At 48.0% G+C, this 26,107-nt stretch overlaps 1 protein-coding gene across 1 annotated transcript in view; it reads left to right on the top strand.

Moving 5' to 3' along the window:
* The window catches only part of LOC135260451 (partitioning defective 3 homolog), a 253,512-nt gene that overhangs the window by 92,582 nt on the left and 134,823 nt on the right, over nt 1-26,107 (top strand). The window contains 3 exon segments of the mRNA XM_064345669.1: nt 106-286; nt 12,850-13,028; nt 16,270-16,413. Coding sequence (XP_064201739.1) covers nt 106-286; nt 12,850-13,028; nt 16,270-16,413 — 504 coding nt within the window.

Raw genomic sequence — 26,107 nt, 5'->3', positions numbered from 1 at the left:
GAAAAGTATTTGAATCCAAAACAAATATGTATTTGACCCAGGTCTGGTCTGTATCAGGTGTGTCAGTAGAGACCCTAAAATAACCCCCCCCCCTTCTCTGTGCAGCTGGTTGCCGTGTACGACGAGCAGGACCCCCACCACGGGGGCGATGGGACCAGCGCCAGCTCCACGGGCACCCAGAGCCCCGACCTGTTCACTGTGGAGCTCAACTCCAGCAACATGTCCGCCTTCCAGCCCTACCAGGCCACCAGCGAGATCGAGGTCACGCCATCCACCCTCAGAACAAGTACGTCTGCTCTCTCTTCCTCCTCCTCCTCCTCTCCTCTCTCATCCTCCTCCTCCTCCTCCTCTCCTCTCTCATCCTCCTCCTCCTCCTCCTCTCCTCTCTCATCCTCCTCCTCCTCTCTCCTCTCCTCTCTCATCCTCCTCCCTCTCCTCTCCCTCTCATCTCTCCCCTCCCTCCTCCATCCTCCCCCCTCTCCCCTGTTCCTCTCCTCTCTCCACACTTGGCTGGATCTCTCCTCTCTATCTCAGCTTCATCAGCTTCTTGCCTCAGCCTGCCTGTGGCTTGTCCTTCTCTTCACACAGGGTTGGGTCTGCTGGGTTTGAATGAAGGGCCGTCCTGTTGGAATGGGGGCTGTTTTCCCTTTTCTTTGTGGCAGTTTGCGGCTCCGTGGCTGTGATCAAACAAGCGTCTGGAAGCGGAGCCTCGGTGTTATTTGTTTGGCTCCTTTTGAAAAAGATCAGCACAGATCCCAGGTTCCACTGTGAAGATGGGGGCTCTGGGAAAACATTTTTGGGAAACGTTTATCTTCAGAGAAGCGAGCGCATTCTCTGTCAGTGAGGTGTGATGGGAGATGATTGTGCCTCCGTTTGAACCAGTGATATTTTTATATCGGCTCCCGAAAGCTGATTGTTAGAGGGATGTTTGACACTCCACAGACCGAAAGAAGAAAAACCCGTGATCTTTATCTCCACAGCTTGAACCTATTTTCTCTCTCTCGTTCTCTCTCTCATTCTCTCTCTCTCTCTCTTTCTTTTTCTCTCTTGCTCTGTCTCAACAGAACCTTCAGAATTAATAAAAAATAAACCTGTTCCTTATTTGGCCTATTATTTTATTGCAATAAATAGACTACCCCTCCCCCCCAGTGTAGAAATCTGCACATGTTCTCAGTCTGAGCAACAGCTTGCCATCTGGGCCTTTTTAAAGAAGTGCGGCTGCTCACTCAGAGATTCTCTTTGATGCCCCTTCATTTTGATGGTGGGGAAGTTGTTTTTGGAGTGTATGCCCCTTTTTTTCGATGGTGGGGCAGTTGTTTTTGGAGTGGATGCCCCTTTTCTTCGATGGTGGGGCCGTTGTTTTTGGAGTGTATGCCCCTTTTTTTTTGATGGTGGGGCAGTTATTTTTGGAGTGGATGCCCCCTGTTTGATGGCAGGGCACTTGTTTTTGGATACCACACAAACCATGGACAGATACTCACAAACCATGACTGGCTTTCCCCTTATTTCATTTTAAATCTGTGATGGTTTCATCTCTTCCCTTACTCTTCATTTTTCAAGTGTCATCAGCGTTTCCTGATTTGCGAAGCTGCAGCACACTGACAGCGTCGGGGAAGCACAGCTGTAATTTACCGGGCTCTCGGTGTGAAACAGATTAGCCCAGACTGCCTGAGCTCTGCTGATAGGTTTTTTTTTTTTTTGGGGACAGGTAATTCTTTTTTTTTTTAGTTTGAGTTGGATTGGAAAATAAGAGGCGTTTGTATTGTGCCATCTGGGGGGCTGTTGCACCTGATTTTCTGTGCGTGACCACAGTCAGAGAAATGAGTGAATTAGAGAGCCAGGACAGAAATAATAAATCCCACAGCCCTGCCATCACCTCTAAGGGCTGGGCCCAGGAGTGTGGAATTGTGGGTATGTGCAGTAATTATCTCTGGGATTTTATTGATCTCAGAACTTGGGACCATCTCATATTTTCATATTAGCAGATGCTGGGGAGGTCAGGCAAGTAATAATTGGACTGGAGATGTTTTAAATTGCCATAGGGAATTCAATTTACATCACTATGGTTTTCTGTTTTACCGCCTGAACAAGAAAGTCATTTGGAGAACTGTGTGTGTGTGTGTGTGTGTTGTGTGGAAGAGGGACAGGCTGGTATTGGCATCATGAAAATATGTGGCTTCGCCTGGGGGGGCCAGCACCGGGGTCCTGGGAGGCGGGGTCCTGCTGGTGCAGTTCTGTCGGGACAGGGTGTTAAGCATAGGGGGCAGTCTGAGTTTTGGATCTTGGCTTAGAAAGGAAACTGCCTGTCAGTGAAACCTGTTGTGTAAGCAAATCATTACATTACATTACAGGCATTTAGCAGATGCTCTTATCCAGAGCGACTTACACAACTTTTTACATAGCATTTTTACATTGTATCCATTTATACAGCTGGATATATATACTGAAGCAATGCAGGTTAAGTACCTTGCTCAAGGGTACAACGGCAGTGTCCTACCCGGGAATCGAACCGGCGACCTTTCGGTTACAAGCCCAGTTCCTTACCCACTGTGCCACACTCCGTCCTACATGGTCGTATTCGTATTAAAAGACACATCTTTGTTCTGAATATTGCTATTGAGCATTTAAAGTGCTTGTTGGTCCCAAGTCTGGTGCGAAGCTGTCTCATGCAGTCACTGGCCAATCCGGCTGTGGACCTGGAGTACCAATCAGCATCAAGGATCTTCTGGGTGTCCCATCCCCCTGAATTTAGTCACCATGGTGATACCCATGCTTTGCCCGTTTATTGTGTGAAACCTCACAACTGACAGGTGCAGGTGCGACAGCCAGCAGGCAGAGGGCGCTGTTGGAGTTTGAGCATTAATGCAGACACTGAGTGCCAATTTCCCAGCCTTCTCCAAAGTCACTAGGGCCTGTGTGCGCCTCTGAACCTCCTGACCCCCCCGCCCCCCTTTCATGAGTCAGCTCTGTCCTGGGACGTGCCCAAATCGCTCCCACACTTTTGAGTCTGACCGCTCTGCTCTTTCGCCACCCCATGGGCGAGTGTGAGCGAGGCTCCTCATAAACAGGCCTGACTGGTGCGTGTCTCTGTTAAAGACCAGGGCTGGGGACTGGACCTACTCCGGAACATCCTGCTCTGGAGGAGGAGGAGAGGCCACTGGCCTGTATTTCCAGGGCTACAGCCTGACCCCGGGACATTCTGCTCTATATGTGGCCTGTATCCCCGGGTGTGAGCCTGGGAAGAGGCCTGTGTACTGCCTGACTGGTGCGTGTCGCTGTTAAAGACCAGGGCTACAGCCTGACTCCGGGACATTCTGCTCTATATGTGGCCTGTATCTCCGGGTGTGAGCCTGGGAAGACGGCCTCGTGTGCTGTACGCACTGGCCTGACTGGTGCGTACGCGTCTCTGTTAAAGACCAGGGCTACAGCCTGACTCCGGAACATTCTGCTCTATATGTGGCCTGTATCTCCGGGTGTGAGCCTGTGAAGAGGCCTGTGTACTGCCTGACTGGTGCGTACGCGTCTCTGTTAAAGACCAGGGCTACAGCCTGACTCCGGGACATTCTGCTCTATATGTGGCCTGTATCTCCGGGTGTGAGCCTGGGAAGAGGCCTGTGTACTGCCTGACTGGTGCGTGTCGCTGTTAAAGACCAGGGCTACAGCCTGACTCCGGGACATTCTGCTCTATATGTGGCCTGTATCCCCGGGTGTGAGCCTGGGAAGAGGCCTGTGTACTGCGAGCGTCCGGGAGACATGTTTGTTTAAGCCGGCCGTTAGTGATTTTTCCCCCCCCTTGTGTGGTCTGCGTTCTCAGTGTCCATAAACTAAATAAATATCTTTGTTTAGAGTTATGTTGCAATGCTTATTTTAAAGGCCTGTGAATATGTCATTGTTTGATTTTGCTGTGCTGTGCTGTGTAAAGGCGCCTCTGTGTGTATAACACGCTGTGGGCTTCACATCGCATTTTCTGAAGTGGAATGATTAGTCATTTTCTCTGACCTTGTGTTGTGCCCTCTCTGTTTATATAAGTTAAGTAGGGAGCCACTTCCTGTTTCCCTGAAAGTGCCCACCTGTTTCTGTCCCTTGTGAAACGCAGCCCCCATCTAATTCAGTTCCAGAGCCTCTCCAGCTTTAGTCTATTCTCTGCCCTGAAGTTCTTTCTTAAGTTTTTCTTCTTAAAACACACTGGGTATTGAATAATAAATGACTTTATAAAGTGAAATTGAATTTGCTTCAGCTTGTGTTCTTGGCCCTCTTCAATGCATTATTGTGCCTGTTGAACTGAAATTGTTTTTATATTGTTTATTGTTTTGATAGCAGTTTTCTCCTTTTTCACGTGTTCAGAAGTCCCTGAGGCATTTTCACCCGCGCAGCCCAGCTGTTCTGAACACAAGCGGCTGGTGTTCTGCAGCCAGTCAACACTGAGGCTTGCCGCCATCGAGCAGCGAGCAGCGAACGTGCTTCCCCACACACCCCTGTGGGGATCGTGTGCGAATATAAAACAGAGTTTCAATGCCAGGCTCCTTTCTGTTTAAACTTGTTATAATAAAACTTCTGTTGTTCCCCCTTGAATGCAGATTATGACCCAGTTTCTGCTGGGTGTTACTGGCTGAAGTTCTCTTTTCTAACTCCTCCTGGCGTAGCGTAAGAATGGTGACAGGGCTCGGCCAATAGCCCACGTCCTCCTAACACCTGCCAATTCACTTTTGTCCCCTGTAGGGGACATGAGTATCTGGTCTTTACTTCAATAAACATATTCTGCGATGCTGAAATCAACACTACTAGAGCCAAACAATATTTTTGTTTTCATTACAACATGTTTTTGTCATTCCAAAACATTTGTGTGATGTTATGTAAAATAATATAAATATAATATGAAATAATAATAATAATTTGATCCTTTTTTCTGCCGGTTCTCAGGAGAATGCACATTGGACGTGTCCTCTACATATAGACTTGAGTATCCGGTCTTTTATTTTTGTGCTTTTCCAAGAGTGTTTAAATCCTTCTTATTGTGTGGTCCCTTAAACTGCACCTAATACTTTAAGGTCTTAATGAAGGCATTCTAGGAGATCAATATAGCTTCCTTTGTTTTGCACTAAATACTTTTTTATCCTCCTGGCTTTCTGACTGCTACAGCACAATACCTTTGTTTCAGAGGTTTGATTATTTTCAAATTGAGTTTTAATTAGTCTTCTCTGTTTGGTTTTATTGGCTCTAATTAGTGCTTTTTTGTAAGTGTTCTGTTCGATACGGCTCTGAAACCTCTGGGTGTTTACCTGCCTGGTCCTGAGCCAGCACAGGCTCAGACGCTGATTAAAAGTGACTTGCGAGGCCATTGTTTTGGCCTTTTGTATGCTAATGTGAAGAAGTTTACACGCCTCATACCCCTGTGCGCACGCTGGTGTGATGACATTTTGCTGGCAGTAGCCTGCCCTAGGACAGTACCCCCCCCCCACCCTACCCCCCCCACTCAGCAGTATGCTCCCGGTGAAATTCGGACCTGTCTTCCTTTGTCACGTTCCCTGCCGGACGCCGTGTTCGTACACATGTACCCAGCGCAGAGAACATTAGTATTCAGGCGAGGCTGGACCTGACAGGCTGCTCATTGGAGGGGAGGGTGCTCATGGTGGCTCATCCCCAGACAGGATTCTGAGTGCTGCTGAGGGAAATCTGAGTGTTCCTGCTGAATATGCTGATGTGTGGCTGCGTTAGAGACACAGGGACAGAGCGAACGCAACAGGACAGACAGCCGGAGCACGTCAGATCTAACTCACTGTTTCCAGGAATTTGACTTCAGCAATAACAGTCACTAAAGAAATTATCATAAGCATTCCAAATGAATTTCAGATGAATGACGATTTATGTGGTCTCTACACTGAGTGACTATGAAAGCAGGCGGGAGCAGTACTAATAAACATCGTTTAGATCACACACTGTAATTTTAAGGATGCTTCTCCAGCGATGATAAAAGTGCAAGCCTTCAATGCGGTGTGCTGTCTGTGTCTGGGGCGAATGTGAGTCGAATGACAGGCGTGTGGTTCATGCCAGCAAACAGTAGACCGTTTAAGTGGAAGTGGGCCTTTGCTGTGGGTCACACAGACGGGTCCTGAGTGTTTGAGCGTCACACAGACGGGTCCTGCGCTGAAGGCCCCTTTACGGCTGGCTGTGTCGTGCCTGAGTGTTTGAGCGTCACACAGACTGAGGTACTGCGCTGAAGGCCCCTTTACGGCTGGCTGTGTCGTGCCTGAGTGTTTGAGCGTCACACAGACTGAGGTACTGCGCTGAAGGCCCCTTTACGGCTGGCTGTGTCGTGCCTGAGTGTTTGAGCAGGAGCACCTGGCTGGCAGGTGGAGGTCTGTACACACGTCAGGCTCTGATGGATAGCAGCAGACTGAACAGAGGCGAAGACGGGGTTGAAATAAACCTGCTGCTTCCGTGGGCTTTTATCTTCAAAAATAGTTTGGTTAAGCTGTTTTTTTTTTAACATTTCTCTTTAATTTTTTTTTTTGTAAATTATCTTTGGCCCTTGAATGAAGTTCTGGATACTGTCAGAAAATGTAGATTGAGTTGGTTTAAAAGGGTGCAGGGATCATATTAACTGTCTCTGTTGGGGCTGTGTGCCTGTGTTCCTCTGCAGTAATATTTTACATACAGGAGACTCCAGTGCAGTTCAGGGGGAGAGAGGAAAGCACTGGTGTTTCAATGATTTTAAGCAACACTGAGCTGAGTGTCTGAATATTTGTACTGTCTTTAGGTGTAAATGGATCTGTTTAAGCTAGCACCTTTACATGCTTTGGTGCAGGGGATGAAAACCAGTCAACAGGCAGTTACCTCAGATTCGTTTCTGTTTTGTGTGGCGGTTGGTGATGACAGGCTTTGACAGATCGGTCTTGCTGAAATGTGTAATACTTTGCCATTGCCTTTGCCATTATAACTGATATAACATATACACAGTGACAGTTTGCTGCTGTGTAATAAAACTGTACTTGGATGTGGTTGGCTGTGTGTCTAAGGTGCTTGGTGGGTGTGCCTAAGGTGGTTGGTGGGTGTGTCTAAGGTGGTTGGTGGGTTTGTCTCAGGCGATTGGTGGGTGTGTCTCAGGCGATTGGTGGGTGTGTCTAACGTGCTTGGTGGGTGTGTCTCAGGCGATTGGTGGGTGCTGTTCTGACCCTCTCCACAGGCTGGATCTGCTTGCAGTGTCTGACCTTATCACTGCAGTAATTTAACTGGTGCTCCTACAGACCCTAACCCTGAGCACAGGCACTGTAAGTGCAGCAGTGCTGTAGCCTGGCTAACAGTAACACGCAGCAGTGTTTAAGCACGTAATTGGAAATGCTATAACATGAGATTGTACCGCGTCTAAACCCCAAACCCGTAATATGATGTTCCTGTGTGATATTTGCCCATTACAGCGGTGTTTTGTGCTGTGTGAGATCTGATATGGGGCTGGCCTACAGCCCACAGGGACAAACAAAAGGAGCATCATCTGTTTGTCATTATCTCTCTCCCTCTCTCTCATTCCCTCTCTCTCTCTTTCTCTCCCTCCCTCCCTCTCTCTCTCCCCCCCCCCTCTCTTGTGCCCCCCCCCACATTTCCTCCGCTGATAAGTTCACTGGCTGTATGTATATGTCTGGGAAATGAACACAATATAATTAGATTCCTGTCCTGTGTCTGCCACAGTGTAATTTCTATTAGACACAGAGCATGGGGGGAGGGGGGCAGCATGGGGGTGGGGGGGGGGTCAACATGTAATTACAGGCTGAGCAGACCTGTCATCTCTCCCGCTGCGCAATGCCTTCCCTTATTGGCTGATCCTGAAAGCATTTTCCTGCAGTGCCTTCGCCTATTGGTTGATCCTGAAATAATGTTTTTGCAATGCCTTCTCTTATTGGTTGGTTCTAAAAGTATGTTTCTGCAATGCCTTCCCTTATTGGCCGATTCTGATAGTATGTTCCTGAATAGAGGGAAGCCATAGATGCAGGACACTGTTCTGTTTCTGTATTTCATGCAAATCATTTATATCACCTGACATTTTTGGCAGATTTGATCCCTTCATGAGATTTTTTTCTGTAGTTTTCTAATTAATGAGTGAACTGGGATTGCTGTGTGCAGCTAATTAGCTAAATGTGCCAGGCTGACTGTGAATCAAACATCAGAAACCTAGGAGCTGGTTTCCCCACCTCTCTCATACATGTGAAGAGCGTGGAAGTTTTGAACATGTAGAGTTTTGGCTTCATGCTGACAGTAGGGTTAGGGTTAGGAAGGGGAAGCGAGTTCGAGCCCGGGCCGCTCCAGTCAGGCAGGGTCCTGTGGGGCAGTTCTGATTGGGGACAGTACTGTGCTCAGTGCTAAATCACAGCAGTGTTATTGGGCCTCGTGCAGGAAGTCTTGGCTTCCCCTGGTGAATGCTCTTATAATCGCCATGGCGATACCTGCTCTGATCTCCTCCTGCTGTCCCTGATGGAGAGTGCTCGGTGCTGCCCCCTCTGGTCTGGCTGTAGCACTGCACCCTCTCCTCGGCGGCCCGCGGCCTTGGGTCTGGGAGGCGCTGGAACTCGGCACGCAATCGATCAATTAAAGCGATCGATTACGCAGTTAACTCTCCTCGCTTGGCTTATTTGGTCTGAATTGGTTGTTGATTTTTAGGTGAAAAAAAAAAACCCACGGACTCTCCGGTCCTCTGTGACCAGGCGTGCAGACCCCTGCCTCAGCCAATTAGCCGCCAGCCCCGCTCTCTGCCTCCCTGTCCCCTGAGCACCGGCTGGGTTTGGGGTCCGCTTCCCTCCCCTGAGCACCGGCTGGGTTTGGGGTCCGCTTCCCTCCCCTGAGCACCGGCTGGGTTTGGGGTCCGCTTCCCTCCCCTGAGCACCGGCTGGGTTTGGGGTCCGCTTCCCTCCCCTGAGCACCGGCTGGGTTTGGGGTCCGCTTCCCTCCCCTGAGCACCGGCTGGGTTTGGGGTCCGCTTCCCTCCCCTGAGCACCGGCTGGGTTTGGGGTCCGCTTCCCTCCCTGACCACCGGCTGGGTTTGGGAGTCCGCTTCCCTCCGCTGAGCACCTGCTGGTTTGGGTCCACTTCCCTCCCCTGAGCACCGGCTGGGTTTGGGTCCGCTTCCCTCCCTGAGCACCGGCTGGGTTTGGGTCCGCTTCCCTCCCTGAGCACCAGCTGGGTTTGGGGTCCGCTTCCCTCCCTGAGCACCGGCTGGGTTTGGGGTCCTTCCCTCCCTCAGCACCGGCTGGGTTTGGGGTCCCTTCCCTCCCCTGAGCACCGGCTGGGTTTGGGGTCCGCTTCCCTCCCCTGAGCACCGGCTGGGTTTGGGGTCCGCTTCCCTCCCCTGAGCACCGGCTGGGTTTGAGATTATGACTAACGCTGACGTACAGCTTGTCAGGCGAGTTTTATCGCTCGCGTTTCCTCCCTCTTACAGGGCCCTGCGTGCAGCAGTGTAAACCTGTTCATGTTTGTGTGAAGTGCGCTATTGATTTAGCCATGAGGGACCTGTTGGGTTTTTATTGATTAGTGAAGTGGTCTCTTGGCTTTGTGAGGGACTTGTTGGGTTTTTATTGATTAGTGAGGTGGTCTCTTGGCTTTGTGAGGGACTTGTTGGGTTTTTATTGATTAGTGAGGTGGCCTCTTGGCTTTGTGAGGGACTTGTTGGGTTTTTATTGATTAGTGAGGTGGTCTCTTGGCTTTGGTTGCGTTCCTGGACTGGAACTTCTCCCCGATCTGCAGAAGCATCTCAAACTGCAGTCTGAGATTTCTGTGGGTCCCTTCCAGTCAGCAGCCCGTTCAGGCCTTAGAGAGGCGCTGTGGGGACTCCAGCTGATCAGCGCTGTATCTCTAATTAAAGAGGAACTGGATCCCAGAGGGGTTCCGACCATCAGGCCAGACCGAGCCGGGCACACACACACACACACGCACACACATGCGTACATGCACAAACATGCGCACACGCACAAACACGCGCACACACACACAAACACACACACACACACACATGATCACGTACACACACATGCGTACATGCACAAACACACACATGCGCACACACACAGACACACACACACACACACACACACACACGTGCACACACACACACACACACACGTGCACACACACACACACACACACACACACACACACACACACGTGCACACACACATACACACACACACACACACACACACACACACACACACACAAACACACACACAGCAGTTATCTATTCAAGCAGATATCAAACACCTCCCCTTTAAAGAGCTCTACTGAAGTACTCAAGCTGCATGTCAATATTGACTTTTTGCCAGAGCCTTATTTTATGTAAAGATTAGCTCATTTACACTGTATTTCTGTATTTAATTTGTACTGGAAAACTATTGATGTCATGTATGCTTTAGTCAGCAGATATTTATGGATTATGTTTTGACCTCTCCGTTGTGTGTTTGAAGAGAACACAGACAGAGGTTAATTTTGTCCATTTATCAGTAATTAAACCCTGCCAGTAACGGCTTGTTCGACAGACCTGTGAGTTCTGTCTATTTTGTGGCCTAACAGCAGATATGACTTTAGAGTATGCAGAGTTAAGTGTTCTGGAAAGAATAATGTGTTTGAGCGTTGTCCTACAGCCACCCAGACAGTTACACACATACACACACTGCCGGCCTCCTCACCACCATCCCCTCTCACCACCATCCCCTCTCAGTCCGTTCATGTTGGCAGAACCTGCCTTCTCAGTGCTCGCCTCCCAAACCTCTGAATTCCCTCCCCCTGACATCCGTACCTCACTCACTCACCTCCTTCAAATCTTGTCTTCAAAACCAACCCTACTCTTACTCCCATTATGCTACCCTTTTCCCTATTGATGTTTGTCTTCCCCCTCTCACACCTCCTCCTACCACCACTGCACCACTAGTCCCACTGCATTTTCTGTTTTTTTTTTTCTCTGAATTGTATGACTCATTGCATGTATCATGTATTGTAAAGCGTCTTTGAGACCATGAGAAGCACTATATAAAATAAATGTATTATTATTATTATTATTGCAGTGCAGCAGCCGCTGTAGAGGACGAGGTGTGCCAGCTTTAGGGCTGCAGTTATCCAGGTGAAAGGCTGGGCTCTAAATGCTCTCTTTCACGTGTCATTTGAGGCTGTAATGTGTCATTTGAGACTGTCCCAAAGTGCTTTTTAACTGTTCCATTATGCTTATGGGCGTCCCAGCAACTTACACGAGGAATTACAAACAAGCGTTTCAATCTCTTAGATGTTCACTGAATATGCACAGTGGTTTAAGCACTAAAGGAACATTTTTTACAATGTCTTTGAGAACCATGTGCAAACTAAATTACGTTTTAGTGTTAATGAACCTTTTTGCATGATTAATTCCCTTTTGCTGTTAAGGACCCCTTGTGCTTGGCAAATTTCACTTTGGTGTTAATGAGATCGGTTTAGTGGCGGTGAAGGCTGGTGTGCGATCCATTTCACTCTGTGTTAATGAACCTTCTTCCATGATTAATCTGTCCTTAGTGTTAATGAAACCTTGTGCATGATACATTTCACTTCAGTGTTAATGAAATCAGCTTACCGATGATGAACCCTCGTGCACGAGTCATTTCACTTTGGTGTTAATGATCCCTCGTGCACGACACGTTTCACCTTTTCTGCGGTTACGGTCGTTTCCCTTCCTGCGACCCGTGAACTTTGCGTTCCTCTTCCCCAGCGATGCAGACTTGTCTGGAGCAGCTTCTCAGCTGTGATTCGCTGCTTTGAGCGATCTGTGTGGAATGACCCGCCTTCTGTTTTTTAGCATGACGGTGTGGTGCTGAAAATGAACGACAGCCCGTGTAGCTGAAGCAGTGGAAGACGTTAACATCGCAATCCTTTCTTGTGAAAATTGGAATTGGAAAAAGGGCGGGCCTCGTACATCAGCAAGGCTCTGGTCCTCACGAGGAAGGATCATCTGAACGGACGTGCCACATTCGGAAAAACATTACGCTGAATGAGATTCAGATGTGAGCGTGACTGTTTAAGGTTTTTAATGTGTGTATGTTGTAATGTGAAACCAAAAAACTAATTTCCACCAAGTGTGGGCAATAAAGTGTAAAGTCTGTATGGTTTAGATCAGATTTGGGTCACAATGCAGATGCTGTTGACTGACATGAGAGAGGAATGTTTGGCCCAAAATGGGTGTGATGTGCAGAATCCTGATGGGTTTGGTTTATTGGCGTTCCACGTTAGCTCCGCACGGCCTTCTGGGTTTGAGTTTTGCCCCCTGAGTTTTCTCTCCGCTGCAGTGTTTCCATCTGTCCTCCTCCTCCTCCTGTCTGTGGCGTCTCGCGCTGGCTCCTCAGGCAATGTTCGGCCTCGTTTTTAAAAATCCACACAGGAAAAGCACGACAGCAGCCTGGCAGTAATGTAATGGTGTTTTTGGGTGCAGTTTAACACGCGCGCACACACGCACATACACACACACACACGCATGCTGACGCACACATGCGCTGACACGCACACGCACACACACACGCACGTGCACTGACACACACACACACACGCACAGACACACACACACACACACAGGAACCGTTCATTTGTATTTGACTCTAGTACCCTGGCTTGCTTCAGGAGATCTGTATGAAAGGTTGTCAGCAGTGTCATGTATGTATTGGCAGTCATTATATGTAACGGTATATGTGATGGTGAGTGTTGTCATAAGGGGCTGTGGGTGTGTGATGCTGTGTGGTTTGGTCTAGGTGTGGTGCAGGTGTGTGTTGGCTATTTGCTTTTTTGTCAGTGACATGGTTTATTGAACGATTCTCTCTCTTTCCCCCTCTCTCCCCCCCCCCCCCCCCCCCCCAGACATGCCCCTGCACGTGCGGCGCAGCAGTGACCCAGCGCTCATCGGCCTCTCCGCCTCCTTCAGCGAGCCCCACGCCCCGGCCGAAGAACCTTCCAGAAAAAACCCCACCCGCTGGTCCACCACGGCCGGCTTCCTCAAACCACGCCACTCCCCGGGCACCAACAGCCTGGAGAGAAAGGTACTCTCCCCCCATCTCACTCTCTCTGTCTCTCACACTCTCCCCCCATCTCACTCTCTCTGTCTCTCACACTCCCCGGGCACCAACAGCCTGGAGAGGAAGGTACTCTCCCCCCATCTCACTCTCTCTGTCTCTCACACTCCCCGCACCACCACCTTGTGATACACTCTCCCACTCCCCCATCTCACTCTCTCTGTCTCTCACACTCTCTCTCACACTCTCCCCCCATCTCACTCTCTCTGTCTCTCACACTCCCCGGGCACCAACAGCCTGGAGAGAAAGGTAGCCGACTCTCCCCCCATCTCACTCTCTCTGTCTCTCACACTCCCCGGGCACCAACAGCCTGGAGAGAAAGGTAGCCAACTCTCCCCCCATCTCACTCTCTCTGTCTCTCACACTCTCTCTCACACTCTCCCCCCATCTCACTCTCTCTGTCTCTCACACTCCCCGGGCACCAACAGCCTGGAGAGAAAGGTAGCCGACTCTCCCCCCATCTCACTCTCTCTGTCTCTCGCACTCCCCGGGCACCAACAGCCTGGAGAGAAAGGTAGCCGACTCTCCCCATCTCATCTCTCTCTGTCCTCACACTCTCCCCCACCATCTATCCCTGATCTCAACTCTCTCCATCTCATTCTCTCTCTTTCACACACTCTCTCTCACACTCTCCCCCCATCTTATTCTCTCTGTCTCTCACACTCTCTCCACTCACCCTTCCTACTCTCACCCTCTCCATCTCTACTCTCTCTCCCTCTCTCGCACTCCTCGGCACCAACGCCTCGGAGAGCTAGCACTCTCCCCCCATCTATTCCTCTCTTCACAATCTCTCTCACACTCTCCCCATCTACTCTTCTGTCTCTCACACTGTCTCTCACACTCTCTCCATCTCACTCTCTCTGTCTCTCACACTCTCCATCTGTTTCTCTCATTCTCTCTCCCTCTCTCCATCTCTCTCACACACTCTCTCTCACACTCTCCCCCCATCTTATTCTCTCTGTCTCTCACACTCTCTCCATCTGACTCTCTCTGTCTCTCACACTGTCTCTCACACTCTCTCCATCTGTTTCTCTCATACTCTCTCCATCTCTCTCACACACTCTCTCTCATACTCTCTCCCTCTCTCTATCGCTCTCATACTCTTTCCATCTTGCTATCTCACTCCTGCTAACTCTTAATCTCTCTTTCTCTCTCTCTTAAAAAGTAAATGCACTCTGGTGCTTATGGGAAATATTTACTCCATTTTTAAGCGCACTGGTGTGTCCCCCCCCCCCCATCTGTCCTGTTTTTGCTGTGATCTCCCTTATTTATGGCACAGAATACATTAGCTATCACTTTTCCAGGCGAGGACAGAAATAATTATATAGAAATATCTGGAATTAATCCAGGATCTCCTCTCATATTTGAGCCAGGAGTCTCGTGTCCATGGAAAGAGTTTGTAGTCTATCACAGTAAAAAGTGAAATTATAACATGTGGCTATGCTGCCAAGCCCCGGGTCGGTTGTGATGCATGGAACGCTAAACGCGTTTAGCGGCGCTAGCAGTGGAGGCTGCACTTTAAATCACAGCAGGTCTCGCCTGTTTTCCACATTCTGTCTTACACATCATAAAGATTAAAGTTTCAAAGCTTTTTAAATCTTTCTGCACGCTTGTTCACGTGGAATGTAAGAGTTCTGTCTGCAGATAATATATTTTTCATTTATCAAGATTTGGACTCACGACCTGTTTAACAGCATTGTGCTTTACCTCTTCTTCTCTTTAAAGTGATTCCAGGTGTATTCTTACTGCCAGTAGATGCGTCCCAGAGAATATCTGTGTTAATGAGTAATCTCATGTAAAATTTGTCACACAGCCTTTATTCTTGCATCCAGAGCCATTTTTGGGAGGTTGGACCTCATAGGTCATATATAATATGAATTTGGCACTGAAGCACTGGGTATTACTGTGTAATTGCATTAGAAAGGGCTGTTTGACTGAGCTGAGGTTGAGGGTTCGAGGCAGGGTTAGGATCACAGTCATTTCTGGATTTGGTTGTTACATTACATTACATTACAGGCATTTAGCAGACGCTCTTATCCAGAGCAACGTAAATGGTAAATGGACTGCATTTATATAGCGCTTTTATCCAAAGCGCTTTACAATTGATGCCTCTCATTCGCCAGAGCAGTTGGGGGTTAGGTGTCTTGCTCAAGGACACTTCGACACGCCCAGGGCGAGGTTTGAACTGGCAACCCTCCGACTGCCGGACAATCAGTCTTACCTCCTGAGCTATGTCGCCCCCCATGACATACAACAAGTGCAGTGTTTGTGCTTTAAGAGCGGGGCCAGCCTTATTCAGACAAGCACACAGTCTATATTACTCATGTATTACTGTGTAATAACATAGATATATGACAGTAGTTACATAGTAGTTACATTGCACTTACCATACATGGGATTATGTGCATTTTGTGCATATTTTAAATGTCATAAAGATTATGTCAGTGAACTGGTCTGGTGCTAATATAGCCTGGTGCTAATGTAACGTGGTGCTAATGTAACGTGGTGCTAATGTAACGTGGTGCTAATGTAACATGGTGCTAATGTAACATGGTGCTAATGTAACGTGGTGCTAATGTAACATGGTGCTAATGTAACATGGTGCTAATGTAACGTGGTGCTAATGTAACGTGGTGCTAATGTAAAGTGGTGCTAATGTAACATGGTGCTAATGTAACGTGGTGCTAATGTAACATGGTGCTAATGTCTGGTCTAATCTTAGTGTGCTAATGTAACATGGTGCTAATGTAACTGGTGCTAATGTAACATGGTGCTAATGTAACATGGTGCTAATGTAACTGGTGCTAATGTAACGTGGTGCTAATGTAACATGGTGCTAATGTAACGTGGTGCTAATGTAACTGGTGCTAATGTACTTGTATGTACAGGGTGCATGACTGTGCTAATGTAACATGGTGCTAATGTACTGGTGCTAATGTAGTGGTGCTATGTACATGGTGCTAATGTACTGTGTGCTAATGTAACGTGGTGCTAATGTACTGTGGTGCTGATGTAACGTGGTGGTAATGTAACGTGGTGGTAATGTAACGTGGTGCTAATGTAACGTGGTGCTAATGTAACATGGTGCTAATGTAACGTGGTGCTAATGTAACGTGGTGCTAATGTAACATGGTGCTAATGTAACATGGTGCTAACATAGCGTGGTGCTAATGTAGCATGATTCTAATGTACGCTCCTCCCTCTCCAGGGTAAAGTTTCGGAAGCCTTCCGCAGTCTGCCCAGAGATGCAGGCACATGGGCCAATCAGAGGGAGTTTCAGAGGGAGAACGCCCGTTCTTCCCTAAGTGCCAATCACCCCATGGTGGATAGGTGGCTGGTTCGGCAGGAGCAGGTAGGGGGGGTGGGAACAGGTAGGGGGGTGGGGACAGGTGGCGTGTGTGAGGGGATGGAGCAGTTGGGGGCAGGAAGGGGGGGGTAGAAGCAGGTGGGAGGGCAGGTGTGGCTCTGCTCTGCTGGCAGATAAACGTGGAGGTGTGGAGCTGCTTGGTGTGGAGGAGTGGAGCTCCTTGGTGTGGAGGTGTGGTGGTGTGGAGCTGCTAGGTGTGGAGCTTCTCGTTGTTTCATGGTTCCTCCTCGGCCGCACCTCCACGTCTCTCTCTGCTGCACTGTCGAGTTAAACATACAAGCGCTCCGGTTGAACGACTCAGAGACACGTCTTCTCTTAAGAGCTGTGACTCAGAGACATCTTCTCTTAAGAGCTGTGACTCAGAGAGACGTCTTCTCTTAAGAGCTGTGACTCAGAGACATCTTCTCTTAAGAGCTGTGACTCAGAGAGACGTCTTCTCTTAAGAGCTGTGACTCAGAGACGTCTTCTCTTAAGAGCTGTGACTCAGAGAGACGTCTTCTCTTAAGAGCTGTGACTCAGAGAGACGTCTTCTCTTAAGAGCTGTGACTCAGACACGTCTTCTCTTAAGAGCTGTGACTCAGAGAGACGTCTTCTCTTAAGAGCTGTGACTCAGAGAGACGTCTTCTCTTAAGAGCTGTGACTCAGAGAGACGTCTTCTCTTAAGAGCTGTGACTCAGAGAGACGTCTTCTCTTAAGAGCTGTGACTCAGAGACGTCTTCTCTTAAGAGCTGTGACTCAGGGACACGTCTTCTCTTAAGAGCTGTGACTCAGAGAAAAGGCACATGCCCCACTGCCCCTCCACACTGGAGGGCCTGCTACCAGTCAGGCCTGAGAGCAGTGCATCTGAGAGCAGTGCATTGTGGGTAAGGGGGTGGAGCAGTCGATCTCAGGGTGGATTGACAGATGAGTCGACTCCACTTTCAGAGTTTTGCCTTTTTATTTTGATTCATTTTGAGGTTTTTTTCATTTTGTTCGTCTTCTGGGCGGATTGGGGGGGTACGGCGCCCGGGGCGGTGTTGCCCCTCCCCTTCTGTAGCCGAGCTCCGCTGTGGCGGAATGCGGGCGAATCGGAGCTCTGGAGGCGGGTGCCGGAGTGCCTGCGGGAATCACCCGCCAGCTTCTACCCCCCACTGTACCGCCATTTCCTACTCAGCGCCCCCACCAGGAGCCTGTCCTCCCCAGTGTGCCTCATACGGAGCCTCAGAAGCTCTGTCCCCCCCCCCCCCCCCGCTGAGCCAACATTCAGTAACACGAGCAGCACATCTGCTGCCTTTCGCTCCTCTCCGTTTCACTTATTCACTGCATTTGTGATCTTTTTTTGTTTGCTTGTGTCTTAAAACTTTACTGTTGGCATGCCGTTGTTTTCTATGCAGGCAGTTTTCAGATTTGCAGTATGTCCAGGTCGTGCAGAAGCTGTGATATTCTTTTGTTCTTTAAACGTGGTGGTTTGTTGCCTATACGTGGTGGTTTGTTGCCTATACATGGTGGTTTGTTGCCTAAACATTGTGATTTGTTGCCTAAACGTAGTGGTTTGTTGCCTATACGTGGTGGTTTGTTGCCTAAACATTGTGGTTTGTTGCCTAAACGTTGTGGTTTGTTGCCTATACGTGGTGGTTTGTTGCCTAAACATTGTGGTTTGTTGCCTAAACGTTGTGGTTTGTTGCCTAAACGTGGTGGTTTGGTAGTTGTTTTTAAGGTCATTATTGGTGCCGCTGGTGTCCATGCAGCAGGTCTGGGGGCTGAGCACCATTTCTGTCGGATGGAATTGTCATTTTTGCAGGGTTTTTTGGTTTTGTGTTCTTACATAGCCTCTGATTCTGTGACATGCTCCTGAAGTGTTTAATTCAGCTTGTAACACCCTGAGGCACAGGGGATTATGGGATATCCCCATACAGACCATATGGTGCATTGTACAGATATAAGTGCTGGAGTTTCACACTGTGTAGCGTGTGCGTGATGCATGTACATGGCCTGTTTTTGAAAAGGCCTTATTCCGCTCCTCGAAAAGCCAGCATTTCACCTGGTTTTTGAACAGTTAGGTTTTTATGGTTGAAGATTCCATCTGAGCTACAGTCGTAGAATTAGCGTTTATGTTCACCCGTCATTAGACATCCTGCCGCACACCATGTTTCACGCTCAACCGATTCCCTCCGTTTCACAGTGCAGTTTGCACCTGGGCCAGATGAAGTCTTATCTATCCCGCTTCTTTTATGCTTTGTAATAATCATTTGCGTTTTATGTGACTGCGGTAATGGGGGGATTCATCGCTCTGTTCAGATAACTGCTGAACCGCGATCTAATGCTACAGCACGGCGCTTTCTCAGTGCGTGGTTTGGTGGAGCAGACCTGCGAGTCCTAGCAAAGCAGGGTTCACTGTCTGCACAGAAACAGGTTCACCGCCGAATGCTAGCGTTGGTTCAGAATGCTAAGCTGAAATGCTAAGCCTGACGGCTTCCCACACTGTATTGATACTGTTTGTCTTGATGGATAAAATAAAAGATAATGAGCAGGATATCCACCTGCACATCCAGCAGGCTGAGGCCCTGATTATACTGCATCCTGTCTGTGTGCCTTGGGTCACCAGAAAAGCCCCCCGAGTCTGGCCTGCAGTGTGTGAATATAGCCCCTCCACCTAACCTTTGGGTCTGTGTGTGAGTTTAAGCCGTGTTTCCACCAAAATTACCCGGAACCTTCAGTCCCAGGAACTACTTTACCAGGAACTAAAAGGTTCCTTCAGCCAATGGTTGTCTGCGTTTCCACCGGGGTCTAAAGTCCCGCGAAGATTAGGCAAATTAGCCCACTGACGTATGAAAAAGCGACGTTGTCGTCGGTCCATCTGTCATATGATTTCTTCTGTAACCCCATACTACCACCGAAGTAGCCTACATTATTTTCTAATAACCGGGACAGCCCGGAGGGGTTTATTCCACTTATATACAACGGGTTACCAACAATGACTATATATGGTTACTTTTGTATTTATTGATTTTTATCGATTTAATCACATGGAATTGAAATATTCTTCTGCAGCCGTTTGGGCATATTTTACCGCTGTCAAGCAAAACTGTCGTTGGTAGTTGAACTTGGACCGTTATGCAGCAAATAGGATATAACAGGCCAATAGTCAGATTGTAACTGTTTTATATATCCTCTCAAACACATTCATTATGTTTTTATGCGAACATTCGCTTTCATGTCTTGACATCCGAAGCGACAGAATGCATTCACATTTCCAATATAGGCTAACTGGCAACAACAGCAGAAAACATGCACACGTTGTAAACAATTTGCTGTTTGATTACTTTCTCATCATCAATTCCATATAGGCTAATCGCAAAATGACAAGAATAGAACGAAAACTCGGACTTGCGTGAAAATTTAAATTAGTAGTGGTACAGCCACCGTTTGTTTTCCTTCGAAGTTACTGCTAGCCGAGCAGCGAAGTGTGCCCTCCAGATGCGAACCATGCACCATAAATTAGTCCATAGTCTTCCTGGTCTTTTTATGGAATTGAAGAATGGCAGAGTAAAATTACGGCAGTCAGAAAAAGCTAAAGGTACGATTACTAGAATTAACCTGTTATTTTACCCTGACAAAAAGTGCGGAAGGTGATTTCCAGTTTGCTTTTACTGTATCACCAATGTGAATTACACAGAACTACCGCATACCTCACATAACTGTATCAAACGTTTTGAGTCAATTACAACGGGCTAAGAAAATCCGGAAGAAAATATTCAGCAACCGAATTAATCCGTTTGAATGTTTTAGTACGTAATATGCTGTCCCAGCACGAATGCTTAGCATTTTATAAAACAATACTAAGCAAGAAAAGAACAGAAGAGCACACGTTATAATTCCAAGACGTTGGCAGGCTATAACCAAAGTAGGCTACTGCGCCGCATAACATACAAGTTTGATTTGAAGTTATTATGAAAATAAATTGGTTTGCGCCTGCATATTTTCAAACATGGCGCCTGAAAATAGACACAAAAAAATCCCGTGAGTACTCGACCAATCAGAAATGTTCAGCGCTGCAAGCTCCACCCAAAAGGTTCCTGTACTTTCGGAAAGTACTACCCCCCGAGCAGGAACCTTTTGGGGGGTAAAACAAAGCCCCCAGAACTAAATTTAGACCCTAGTTCCTGCGGTGGAAACGCACTGAGTTCCTCAAAAGGTTCCTAGTTCCGGGGTATAGTTCCTGCGGTGGAAATGCGGCTTTAGACCCTAACCACTGGGTCTGTGTGTGAGTTTAGACCCTAACCCCTAACCCCCTGGGTCTGTGTGTGAGTTTAGACCCTAACCCCTAACCCCCTGGGTCTGTGTGTGAGTTTAGACCCTAACCCCTGGGTCTGTGTGTGAGTTTAGACCCTAACCCCTAACCCCTGGGTCTGTGTGTGAGTTTAGACCCTAACCCCTGGGTCTGTGTGTGAGTTTAGACCCTAACCCCCTGGGTCTGTGTGTGAGTTTAGACCCTAACCCCTGGGTCTGTGTGTGAGTTTAGACCCTAACCCCCTGGGTCTGTGTGTGAGTTTAGACCCTAACCCCTGGGTCTGTGTGTGAGTTTAGACCCTAACCCCCTGGGTCTGTGTGTGAGTTTAGACCCTAACCCCCTGGGTCTGTGTGTGAGTTTAGACCCTAACCCCTGGGTCTTTTGTGTGAGTTTAGACCCTAACCCCCTGGGTCTGTGTGTGAGTTTAGACCCTAACCCCCTGGGTCTGTGTGTGAGTTTAGACCCTAACCCCCTGGGTCTGTGTGTGAGTTTAGACCCTAACCCCCAGGCCTGGCCCGCAGTGTGTGAATATAGTGTACTTGAGAGCCATATTTATTGACCCATAAACACGGGCAGCCAGAGTTATTCTTTAAATAAACAGCGTTTAAAAGCTGGGATGCTCCTGTGGCTGTGACTCTGAGTGACTCCCAGTTTACATGGCTGAGGGCTTCAGCCAAGCGGGGGCTCATTTCTCAGCCTGGGGGGCGGGGGGATGGGGGGGAGAGGTGTGGGGGGGGGAGCTGGAGAGGTGGAGCAGGGTCCACGGTTTCCATGGTGCAGTGATCTGCTTCTGCCACCCATCTCACATATTCCCTGAGTGTCTGAAAGAGAGAAGAAGGGATATGGAGAGGAAGGGAGAGAGGGAGGGAGGGAGTGAGCAGGAGGTAGAGGGGGATGGAGGGAGAGAGGGAGGGAGATAGAGATAGGGAGAGGAAGGGAGGGAGAGTTGATGGAGGAGAGTAGGAAGGGGAGGAGGAGGGAGAGTTGATGGAGGGAGGATAGGAGAGGAAGGAGTTGATGGAGGGAGAGATAGGGGAGGGAGGAAGAGATAGGGAGGAAGGGAGAGGGGGAGGGAGATAGAGATAGGGAGAGGAAGGGAGGGAGAGTTGATGGAGGGAGAGATAGGAAGAGGGAGGGAGGGAGGGAGAGTTGATGGAGGGAGAGATAGGGAGAGGAAGAGAGAGTTGATGGAGGGAGAGATAGGGAGAGGGAGGGAGAGATAGGGAGGAAGGAGGGGAGGGAGATAGAGATAGGGAGAGGAAGGAGGGAAGTTGATGAGGAGAGATAGGAAGAGGAGGGAGGGAGGGAGAGTTGATGGAGGGAGAGATAGGGAGAGGAAGAGAGAGTTGATGGAGAGAGATAGGGAGAGGGAGGGAGAGAGGATGGAGAGAGCATTAGAGAGAGGGATTGTGGGGGAGTGGTGTGGAGAGAGAGGGAGAAAAAGTGAAATTGAGAGAGAGGGATAGAAAGATGGATGAGGAGAGGGAGGAGGAGATGAATGAAGATGTCATATTAAAGTATTAATATTAATGTAGATGCTTAGCTGAATGGGAGGCCCAGATGGGCTGAATGGTACTCAGCATCACGCTCTCATTAAGTTCTTACCGCTTAATGAATATCTAATAGGCCCATATATTCCCAGTTAATTAGACAATAACTCATTCACAATCATTTCTAATATTAGAATGTATGTATAAATATGTTGTATTTATAATAATTAATGTTTAACTATATGTAAGCGCAAGATAGCTTATAATCTGTAAATCCTCAGGAGTCCACCCCTCTAACCTGTTGAGTGCTGAGCGCATTTTGAATTTGCATCCTGTATGGCGCCATTTTGAAAAACAGCACATGTCAACGTAACATAATGAGGAGAACTGGCCGTTCAGCCCAGCAAAGCTCGCCATTGCTTTCTGCTGGTCTGCTAGGGCCAGGACCGCAGTGGCTTTTGTGTGAGGAGGCCTGGCACGGTTAAAGATGGTGGTCCAGTTGCTTTCCTGTTTCACTGTTCTTTGGAAAACACCAACCAAAAACTAAAAAAGATGTATGCTGTACACATGGTCACAGGATCTTTATTTATTAATTTATCCCTGGCCTTGTTCTGCAGAACTGTTCTGGGGGTGTTTATTGAGGAGATTATGAATATGTAAATGTCTAATTAGAATTAGCGAGTGTGTTTGATTTGCTCTCTGGAGTGAGAAATAACTTTCTCAGTGAAAATGAATGGAGCCAAGACCCCGGGCGCCAACTCATTACCCATAAATCATAGCGGCTGGGGGGTGCACCGGAGGGGGCAGCGGTAATGACATTGGGGAATAGAAGCTGCTCGCGGTGGCGGCAGCAGAACCAGACCCGCGGATCGAGCCGGGTTTGATTTCACGCTCACGGACGCTGGTCGTTCCACAGCAACACCGATGTCTGCTCGGGCTTCAGGGTTATTTTCTTGGGACATCTTCGTTTTTCTTTTCTTTGTTTGAGCTCTGTTCCTTTGTCACTCAGAGTTCGTCCGGTGATTTGGTGACGCAGTAAATGGTAGAAGTTTTTGCCACAGTTTGCCACATCATGCTGTGGAGGCGGAGGCCAGGGTGTTGTTGAAGACCAGGTCTAGCGCAGTGCTGGGTTCTCTGTACACTGCTAGTCATTCATGAGCCCAGACTGACTGAATGACTGCTTTCATCATCATTACATCACATTACATTACAGCCATTTACAACAGCAGTGTCCTACCCAGGAATCAAACCTGTGACCTTTAGGATACAAGACCAGTTCCTTACCCATTATACCACACTGCTCCCCATGCCGCCATCATCATCATCATGCGCTCTTATGTTCTTACCGTCTTCATAACTGTGCAGTAAACTATAAATGCTTTTTCACTTTTGAAAATGGGCCTTCAGGTCCTATAAAAGCTGTTGCCTCCTCGAAGCAGGGTGGTTATCAGCACACCGGGCTGGCCTGGATCTGGGACTTTAATTCTGTGCTGATCGTTGTTGGCTTTCCAGGAGGACGGACTGCGTAGCGCTGACATCTTCAGCGATTTACACCAGACACACGTGAGCGGGATGACAAAGCTAATAAACGCTTTCCCCCGCCTCTCCCCAGCCCCAGCGGTTGCCAGCCTGCGCTGCAGAGCCCGTTTGTGCCTGTGCTGCTAGCGCAGTCAGGTGGAAGACAGGCATTAGGCCTCCCCTCATATCCAATTTCTCAGCCCGCTGAATGATCACACTCTTTCTGTTTGATAGTCTCGTTGCCTGTGTTTACACTGCCAGGCCTGCAGGCCTAGGCCCCTTCCTCTGTAATCAAGTGTGTCTGTTCCAATAGGCTCTGTCTCCCCTCTTTAAGCAGGGCCTATTAAAGAGCATCGCTTTTAATGCTGCCTTTGAAATGCGCTGTTGCCCTTCTGAAATGGAACATTTCTCCCCCAATAAACATCCTTAACGGTGGCTGCTGCTTTATAAAGAGAGAGAGAGGGAGGGGGGGGGAGAGAGAGAGAGAGAGAGAGAGAGAGAGGGGGACAGAGAGGGAGAGAGAAAGGGAGACTGAGACAGAAAGAGACTCAGACAGAGAGAGAGAGAGAGGGGGACAGAGAGAGAGAGAGAGAGAGAGAAGGAGAGAGGAGAGAGAGAAAGGGAGACTGAGACAGAAAGAGACTCAGACAGAGAGAGAGAGAGAGGGGGACAGAGAAGGAGAGAGAAAGGGAGACTGAGACAGAGAGAGCGCTATGTTTAATTAGCACCAAACAGGCTGAAAACGGGAGGTGCTGAATTTGAACCCCGACCGTCCGTTTTCTGCTGGAAGGAGATTTTTTAAGATACTTCAAATACTGTAGAGCCCACAGGCACTGGAATAATCATGAGGGATCTTTTTATTTTATTTTATTTATTTTTGCCTGTGAGCATTCTTATTATAAGAGTCCAGCTGTTAGATCAATCGGCATTCAGGTTACCTGTGTTTATATTATACACACTGCCCTTCTGAAGGATTGAGTGATTATCTTTTTGTGCACAGGTGTAAGTTGGGGTTACTGAGGTTTTTTTAAATTTTTATAAATAACATCATATTATTACCATATTGTGTGCTGTGTGTTGCAACCTCTAGTGATTTCAAAATGGGACTAAAACAGATAAATAAAACCGATTAAAGTGGTGCCTTTCTCTGTTCCTGTACATGGTATAATGGGTGGGTTAGCGTGTTAGCGGGTTAGCGGAGTAGAGGTGTTTACTCTGCAGTGTGAAAGGTCAGCTCCTGAATCATTTAACCTTTTCACGTTCAACCCAAGGCCACTCTGCTCATTAACACAGCCATAATAATCAGCCATTTAAATATTTCCACTTTTCATACCCCATTAAATATATTTTGGACTTATTATCAATTTTCCTTTCTCAAAATGTCTTCCTCTCTCTCCTTCTCTCTCCCTCTGCATATATAGCATAACATAACATAATGACGAGAACAGGACATTCAGCCCAACAATGCTCGCTATTTTACTGACTAAATTATATATAAGGTTAATGTTCTCCTCATCCCTTTCCCATTCAGATATTATTTCTAACTGTATTATATTATTTGAAACTTAAAGTGACTTCAGAAAAAAAACAAACAAAAAAACCACATAGCTGTGCTTCTGCCGTAATTGATTTAGCATGTGCTTAATAGAGAGGGGCCTAATTTCTGCTGTGTCTGATACCTATTCTCCGCTTTCCTTCCTGGCACAGTATGCTTTTCATATTTACGTCTGTGTCAGGGTTTCCTTTGAAAGTGCGTACGTTTTGAAGAGCTAAGCTGCTTCATATCCTGTTTCTGTGCGAGCGCATAGTTTCCATCTTGACTGAGGAAAGACCTCCATGTGGTGCCAAGTGTGGTTCACAATTAATCACGTAGCCTTCCCCAACACCACACGTTGCCGTTCACTCGATCCTAAATATTATTTCTCCGTTTTTATTTGGATTAACTGACTGCTGTAATGACCTGATATATGTTCAGGAAACACTTTTCCAAACTAAGGAAAATGAATGGGCCTCTTGGTTTTCAGGAGTGTTGAAATGAGTTTAACATTCTGGATTATATCTGAATGCATAATGTCAACCGTATAGTGTGGCATTATGGGATATTACAGTTTAAGTCTGCAATATGTTTGCCGCTGTAAAGTCATTCCCTGTTCTTGCCATTTCTCTATGGTTTTTTGGGTACCACAGAGTTTTTGGTGCAGTGTTTGTTACCTCTGCATTGCTTTCTGAGCTTCGCTGTCTCGTGGTCGAATATCAGTACTGATCATTCAGGAGGGAATTGGGCACTTAGTGCGGTCTGAACTGCAGCACTGTGATGCGCTGCTTTGTAAAAATCTTTAATCATGCGGTGATGCCGTAGTGATCCTCAGAGGCCTCGTGACATAGTTTCAGGAAAAACAAC

The sequence above is a fragment of the Anguilla rostrata genome, chromosome 8, assembly GCF_018555375.3.
Source record: "Anguilla rostrata isolate EN2019 chromosome 8, ASM1855537v3, whole genome shotgun sequence".
Taxonomy (NCBI): domain Eukaryota; kingdom Metazoa; phylum Chordata; class Actinopteri; order Anguilliformes; family Anguillidae; genus Anguilla; species Anguilla rostrata.
The sequence above is the reverse complement of the archived record's forward strand: the minus strand, read 5'-3'. Positions and strand labels throughout refer to the sequence as shown.